The sequence below is a fragment of the Penaeus japonicus genome, unplaced genomic scaffold (genome assembly GCF_977035675.1).
Source record: "Penaeus japonicus unplaced genomic scaffold, GWHDUDI00000001_assembly GWHDUDI00000030, whole genome shotgun sequence".
Classification (NCBI taxonomy): domain Eukaryota; kingdom Metazoa; phylum Arthropoda; class Malacostraca; order Decapoda; family Penaeidae; genus Penaeus; species Penaeus japonicus.
This window is the reverse complement of record NW_028234432.1, coordinates 32,140,537-32,148,858: the sequence shown is the minus strand read 5'-3', so window position 1 is coordinate 32,148,858 and position 8,322 is coordinate 32,140,537. Positions and strand designations below refer to the sequence as shown.

Below are 8,322 nucleotides of genomic sequence, written 5' to 3'. Positions count from 1 at the left end.
GGCATTTTTATCTATTTGTTGTAATTGCAGTATTCCCAAAGTGTTGATAATTGTGATGAAAGATATATGTTATTGCTGCTCATGTATTTCTTAATAGCTGTTTTTTTTTGCTGTGGACTGATTGCAAATAATTTTTCCCTTTTTCACGTTGCCGACATAAGTAAAGGGAAAAAATAATCATAAACCTAATAATCATCTTCGTCTATAATGTTCACTCCAGCAGCAAGATAAACGCGGGTTCTCACAGCGTATGATCTCCGAAATGAGCGCTTTTGTGCTCGGATAGCGGAATCTGTTTGGCCCTCGGGAGACTCTCTTCATAGGCACTTATGGCGAGCGCAATAATCGTAAGAGGTTTCTCCGCACGGCTTGGAAAAAAGGGCATTATGGCGCTTGCTAAAAGGAGGACACTGTGCTGCCTCCACGAACATAAACACCGTTCAGAAGACTGGGTTTGGAGTAAGAAGAAGAAAAAACGTTGAATAAGAAAAAAGGGGAAAAGACTATTCATACTCGCCAGGCGTAATATCGCACTACCTTGCCAAGTTGTTGGTCCTTGTTACATAAGTACCCACGACTTTTATTACTTGTCAGACGAGAAGGAAGAAACATCACGCCCCACTCTAAGACCAGTACTATCTACCCCACTCGCTTCCCTCCCCTAGACTTATCCCTAGGTAGAGAGAACAGCCATCGATCCATTAAAGTCGAAAATCCCATCCCTAATCAGTCACAACACAGCCCTTCCGACCTACGTGTAACACTGCCCTGAGTCATCCCCGAATGTCGCGATAGTCCCAAGAAACGAGCCGGGGTTTCCGGCGGCGCGAAGGGGACTTAACCCGCTGCGAACGGCGGCGAGGATCAGTCTTGGCTCGCAGACCTTACCGGACACTTGTGGCCTCTCTCGCGGTCGCTCGCCTCCACGAACGGATACTCGACCACGCTCGCCTCACTACTCCTGCCCGTCGGGGTTCACTGTGAGTGTTGGAGTCCCTTCGCACTGTGATTTGTGTTTGTGCTGTGTGCTTTTGTTTATGTATAAATAGAGTTTTAACTTGCTTGAAGTGATTTTTGTTGTCGATGCCCAGATAGTATGCCACGCCCCTGAGGTATGGCATAGGGCACAGAGACGTTCTTCAGGTTTATGGCCTTTTCGAAACGTTTACAAACGGAATGAGTTCAGATCATGCATAATGCGTTGATGGAGTTTCTTGAAACTGCCCTTGAGTTACTGACATCAACCTTTGTGGAAATTTTAAATACAACGGAGTTTTCTGAGTAACAGTTTAAGAAACTGAGTCTATAAGGACAACTCTATTAGAATTTTCTAGTAAATGAAGATAATAAGGCTTTTATGATACTAACAGCAAGGATAATGATGTACCAACTATTGTTCCCATTCAACTTTTTGCAAATGGTAATACTGATACAAAGGATATAGCAGAAGCAACAGATGTGCAGCAAATCTTATCAAATAAGCCAGTCATAACTGCCTTTGCAGATCGTGGCTACTGAGCGATTGTCATGTTCATAGTAACTCCCACTGCTGCTGCGACTAATATTACTATTGCCATTACTCTTTGCAGCATTACTGCAAATTGTACTTTGATCATTTGTTACTACAGTTACGTATATCTTATGCTTCCTCTACCACCACCACCTCTCCAACTTCTACTGCCACTACTACTGTGTTACTACTTGTTACTACTACTTTTACTCTTAATGCTAATAATAGTCTACTTCAACTAGTTACTACTACTATTGCTTCCGCCCCGACTGCGACTACAACCACCTGCACTGTAATAACGCACATTAATCTCACCGCAACGACTTACCACATTACATGGCGCAGGAAATCTATATATAAAAACCGCTCCCCGACCTTTTCACACTGTGTTCTCTCCCTGGGAACGCTTATAACTCCCCAGCCACTTGTCACAGGAAGGTCACAGGAGAGAGAAAGAGCTTGAGAAAATTCGTACAATTTTGAAAAAAAGAAGAAGAAGAGGGAGGCGCGGCCTCCAAGGGCATCTCAAGAAGGACTCTGTTTCTCTCTCCTTCGGCTTCAACCTGTGTGATATATCGGCTGTTTATATTGGGGGAGAGGGTCGTTAAGGGTCATATTCCTACGAACAACGACGCTTTCTCAGCCGAAGTAAACACGAGCTGGAAAAGTTGACCTTCGAACAAATAACCAATATTAAAGTCGAGGCTTTATGAGTTTCCGGGATGAAGTACCGAAGTTTCTTTTTCTTTTTTTTTCTTTCTATCTCTTCCCGTCTTGAGGGAATTGGTGCACGGAGAGACTAGCGGGAAAGGTGGACGAAAGAAATTCCACCTTGTTTGGCAAAATACGCTAAGCGAGCTAAGCGACCACGCACACACATACTCAGAAACACACACACACACACAGACACACACACACACACATACATACACACACACTCACGTGCACACTCACGTACAAACGCACACAATCGCGTACAAAACACACACACACACACACACTCACGTACAAACACACACACACTTACAAAACACACACACACACACACTCACGTACAAACACACACACACTTACAAAATACACACACACTTACAAAACACACACACACACACAAACACACTCACGTACAAACACACACACACACACACACACACACACACACACACACACATACACTCACTCACAGACAGAACACACAACACAGATACACACCGAAGACCGGTAAGCAAAACGTCCACAATCTGCAACATGCGAGTGCGTTTGCAACCTCACGGAGCATGACATGAATGCGGGCGGCAAGAAGGGTTCGAACCGCAGGGCGAGTAGCGGGGTTAGACTGCAACCTCGTTAAACCAACCAACATCTGAGGAAATCATATTGTTCTTGCTGTCCCGTCGGCCATGCGCGCTTCCGCTGCGATCTCGCCGAAGTCAAGTCGCGCGTCGGCAAAGACAGGGACGCGTCGCCGCCTTCGCGTGTGTGTCGAAGCCTTCAGTCTGACCTGCATCTTTCCCCCTCCGGTCGTAATCCTTCTCTTCTCTTCCTCCCCTCTTTCGTCTCCTCCTTCGACCCCCCTCCCTCCCTCCCCCTCCCCCCTCCAGGATCTACGCTATTAGAGCGCTTAATGTCCTCCTGAGCGGGGCGGGATGCCAAGGTTCCTCGGGGGTTGATTTTCCGCTCCCGATGGTCCGGGGTGAAGGCTGGGGAGGGCCTGGGGGTGAAGGGGGAGGTTGGAGGAGGGAGGGGGTGTAGGAGAGTCGACAAAGGGGGGGATAAGGGGGGTTAGGAAGAATGAAGGGGGCTTCAAAGGGGAGGCAAGAGGGGACTGGGAAACATACATGTCAGAGGGAACTCGAAGTTCTCACCAAACGTAATCTCTTTCAAGTACTCTTTTGGGAGTTGATGACGTCATCCCTAACTCGAACGCTGATTGGCTCTCCGTGCGTGACCCTGGGATGTGCCATGTTTACCTTTTTGGCGCCATTTCGCTCCCGTGCGTTTTCACAGGCGAAATATCTCTTCAGCGTCGCAATTTCTCCGCAAATTCTCATCGTTCTTCTCCTTCCAGGTCTGCAGGGAGCGTGAAGGACAAAAGCAAAATGTGCTCGATGAAGTCAATCATAATATGCGGCATCCTCTTGGCCGTCTTTGATATTGTAAGTATTTTTTTAATGATGTACTAAGATTAAATTTAAAGTAAAAAGAAATGATAATTAAGTTTCTGTAAGTTCTATTGCAAAGAACGAAGATATTTGTAATATTTGGAAAGTGAAAAATGTTATCTAATAATATACTTGACATCATACACAAAACAACAACGGGTATGTTAACAGCCATTGTTTTTGCATCTACGTTTCATTGTTTCCTGGTCTCATATTACACACAAAAAAAAGAAAAAAAAAAAAATACACACGCATAGAATTCCTTCTTCCACCTCACACTCCGCAACCTCAACTAACGCGAAAACTTTCTCCCTTTTTCCCTCAACAGTTGCAGGGGATGACAACTCTTGCTTGGTATGGTTACCGCTTCGTCTGGTACTACTTCTACCTGTGTCCCAGAGACCTGCCAATTGATGAATGTCACGCCGAGAAATACCACTACGAACAAAGTAAGTCTAGGACTTTCAAAACGGTTATATATATATATATATATATATATATATATATATGTATATATATATATATATATATATATATATATATATATATAGAGAGAGAGAGAGAGAGAGAGAGAGAGAGAGATAGATAGATAGATAGATAGATAGATAGACAGATAGATAGATAAATAGATAGAGATAAATATAGATGTAATATATATATATATATATATTCTTATTCATTCGTCAATTTGTTAATTTCATTTGATTGCGTGACTCGTGGTTTAAATGCTCTATCATTATCGCATTTATTTCCGAATTATAGTGAATCATGCTGATTGTTTGACTGAAAATGGGAAATGGGGCTTTGATGATTAACATTCGACGTGTTATTATAATGGCTTTGTTTATTCGCAGTGTACATTCTCCGAACGTACATCGGCATTGGCGAGGGCGCTGTTACCCCGATCTTTGCTATCATCTTCATCTTCGCTCTTCTCAGGGTATGTATGCTCTTCTGTCCCTCTCCGGCTGCCTTCGCCACACCCACGGAGAGGCACAAATATAGAAATAGTTACAGACGGATACGCAAACAAACAAATACACACATAGACACATATGGACATACAATCAACAACACAAATACATACACAAACACAAGCACAAACACAAACACACACACACACACACAAACACACACAAAAAAAACACAAACACACACACACAAACAAACACGCATGCACGCCCAGGCAAACAAGACACATGCATGAACACCCGACCACACCCCGCCCGTATCCACACACCGGCACAGGATCAGTAACGTTCTGTGCGAGAGATTAGCGTACAAGCCACCGTGCCGTGAACTGAGAGCATTATCCTCCATGTTTTGTTATGGTGCGCCAGTGATGATATTCATGATGAAGTAGATATACGAAGGCTGCGTTCCGGATTTCCTGCTAATGTGCCTTGTGTCTCTCCCCCCCTCCCCCCTCCAGCATAAGCCGTGGCTCGCCTGGTGCTGGCTCATCAAGGCTGTCGGCGTTCTGGGCATCAACGTCTACTTCCTCAGCCAGTGGCTCATCAGGCAAAAGAACTTCGAGCACTTCAGGACTGTCAGGCCGGTGAGTAACACGAGCTTCGTGCTGGATCGCTCGGTGGGTGTCCTTTCCTCGCTGCGTGATTCAGACTCTTCAGCTACCTTTAAAATAGGGAAATTCATCGTGTCCGTGGCGGAGCAAAACTTTCGCCGCCGCACAAATTTGAAAAAAAGGAATAAGACTTTTTTGCATCCGGATGAATTTACTGTAGCTTAAACACACATAATTGCGCCATTATAAGTACTCCACCCTGCTCCGCACCGGCCTCAGAGAGTGGAAACAAAACAGCACACGTCAACCATAAGGTCAGCAGAAGGTCAGACTCGCGACTAACGCACTTTTCTCTTCTTTGGCAGGAATACGACTACTACTTCCTGTGGATCGGCATCGGGCTGACCCTGGCCGAGGTCATCATCCTGATCCTCTTCTGTCTCATCGGCGCGATCTTCACGTACATGGTGAGTCGCAGCGCCCGATTTCGATCCATATTCTAGAAGGGTTCATTGATTACATAACCTTAAGTAAGAGGGCATCCGTGAAGTATGATAATTCAGTGACAGGACTTCGGTATTCTAAACAACTTCCGTCCCAAAGGTTTGCGAGGAGCGCCGCAGGAGCAGGCGCAGTCTGCACCGCATCCACAAGATGGGCAGGCACGGCCACGCCACGGCGCCGCCCCTTGACGGCTACGACGACGAGTCCTCCATCGTGCGAGCCAACATCGAGGAGCAGTTCTTCAACCACGGCCTCCACAACTCCACCAACAAGCTGCCTCTCCCCGGCTCCACCAGCAGCATGGACGAGGTCGGCCAAGCCAGCACGCTGAGGGCGCCCACGCAGGTGTAGGCCGGCGGAGGCGCGGTGCTTCAGTCGCTGACGGCTGTGGCGATCAGCCCGGTTTGTCTTCCTCGGTGAGGAGGGTCGCGTGTCGTCTGCCTCGGCGCACCGCCTGCAGACACTCCTCAGAATGTGGGTAATCATATCCCGTAGCTTTAAGAATGATTTCATGAAAGTCGAAAGTCACGTGCGAGGCATTTTCCCCCAAACATGGAAACATTAGATCTGCATTTACCACGACGGAGCTCAATGCTGGAAAAGTATATCACAGAGAAGTTAGACTTCATGCTAGAGTGCCATAGATATTCCTAACTCCCAGTCGAGGGCGCCCCGCCGTTTCCCGAGAGCGTCCCGCGTCCTTTGTGTCCTGCCCGGTGCTGCCGACTCGTCGAGTCATTTATTTACTGTATATAGATAGGTGTATATATTAGTCTCCCATATTTTCTCCTTCATTCTTTTTGTGTATATTTTGATAGTGATGCGTCAACTACAACCAAAAATACACGTGTATGTCTTTTTTGATAGAGTATTTTTTGTGAAGATATAAGCCACATTATTTAGGTTAGAATATTTTTGCACTTGCTGTGTCGCACTGATCAGGAGCGCTGGAAGAGACATAGGTTTATGCAGTTTCTACTTTTTCAGGAAAATATAATATATATACGTGAACTATGAAGTCTTCCTATATAATTTTACGACCAGATGTAATTATATTTAATAATAAAAATCCTTTATATGAATCTCATCTTTTGTTTAACCATTTCGAGTGGGAACAATTTTTTATAATCATGATTTAGTTTCAAGATTGTGGAGCGCATTAACTGCGGAATGAACTGAAGGAAATATGAAATATAACAATGGAAATACAGTCACGCTTAATCACTACAACTTATCAACAAGTATTTCCTGAGACGCTTTTTTTAATTACAATAAAGATAATAGTAGTGATAATATCAAAAGCTTTTACAGGTTGTCAGTTACAGGCAGCGATCATTTCTGCTGTTTTAATTGTGATATACATTGTGTTTTTTTGTTTGTTTAAGTATTTTCTACTGTTAATGATATAGCAAGACTAACCATCACAACATACTTGAGGCGGAGAAGCATAGTTTCAAAAATGTTTTTACAAGAACGCATCATTTGAGAGAATAAAACCTCTTTTAAAATCATTACATTTTACAAGTATTTTTTAACGTGGCATTTAACAGCGTCTTAAACACAAGTAGTAAAATACTTCCGAGGTTGCATTCTTCTCGAACAAGGCCGCCATTCGTCACCAAACTTTCTTGAAGAAACGTAGGTGGAAGGGACAGCCTTATGACGTCATTTACGCCATGACACAGTAATAGTATGACGTCATTGTCGGTCCCGGCAACACGCGTTAGTCATACGTCTGGCACGCCCGTTTTTCAAGGTGAACGGGTATTCATGAGGGTTCTCCGGAGATGGCGTTGGGTTTTAAAGAGGCTTATTTGCTTTTTACATTAACGTTTCGTGTTAAATGATTGTGTGAGAAAGGTAGGAGAAAGGTATATCAGATAGAGAGAGGAGTGGAGGGGGGGGGGAGCTAATTTAATAGTGGGAGTGAGAGTAAAGTGGAGAGGAGAAAGTGTTACAGATAACTGCATATATATATATATATATATATATATATATATATATATATATATATATATATATATATATGTGTGTGTGTGTGTGCGTGTGTGTGTGTGTGTGTATGTGTGTGTGTGCTTAAAAGTAACATGTGCTAAATTAATAGTAAAACTGTAAATAAGAATCAAATGAAAATAGTTAGATCAATAGAGTTGGAATGTTTGTAGATATCTAGTAAATATGCAAGTAATTACACGCATAAGTAGAATAGAAAACACAAAATGAAGAAAAGTAAATAATAGCAAATAAACTTTGTACAGCTTAGTATAAAAACTTGAAGAGAATACAAGGCACGAAGTGAGATAAATGTAGATAAACAGGTAAAGAAGCTAAAATAAAAACCGACAACTAAAGAATACATTAAAACTAGTGAAAGTGGAAGTGACTCGGTGATAAGAGGAGGGGATGGAAACAAAATACGTGGCTAATGCGCATCACTCAGAAAGACATGAAGTGATGATGTGTCTCTTGATATTACCTTTAAACTTCTGTAACTTTGGTTTGATGGAATCAGGTAATTCGTATGTATATTTTTACGCCTTGATATCTTATATTTATTTGAGTGAGGAGAGCATAGATGACAACCTTAAATTGAGAATATTTCTCACGATATATCTTGGGTT

General features: G+C 43.4%; 1 protein-coding gene across 2 annotated transcripts in view; it reads left to right on the top strand.

The window, feature by feature from the left end:
* LOC122255794 (uncharacterized) overlaps positions 1-6,783 on the top strand; it is a 16,404-nt gene extending 9,621 nt beyond the window's left edge. The window contains exons 1-7 of one of the 2 annotated variants that reach the window (XM_043020095.2): positions 825-980; positions 3,579-3,666; positions 4,001-4,121; positions 4,527-4,612; positions 5,105-5,230; positions 5,563-5,664; positions 5,801-6,783. In XM_043020095.2, coding sequence (XP_042876029.2) covers positions 3,610-3,666; positions 4,001-4,121; positions 4,527-4,612; positions 5,105-5,230; positions 5,563-5,664; positions 5,801-6,052 — 744 coding nt within the window. In that variant the 5' untranslated portion in view covers positions 825-980; positions 3,579-3,609 and the 3' untranslated portion in view covers positions 6,053-6,783. Of the gene's footprint in view, positions 1-824; positions 981-3,578; positions 3,667-4,000; positions 4,122-4,526; positions 4,613-5,104; positions 5,231-5,562; positions 5,665-5,800 lie in introns of those variants that run through there. The other variant, XM_086555279.1, reaches the window with a different exon arrangement.
* The last annotated feature ends 1,539 nt before the right edge of the window (positions 6,784-8,322 follow it).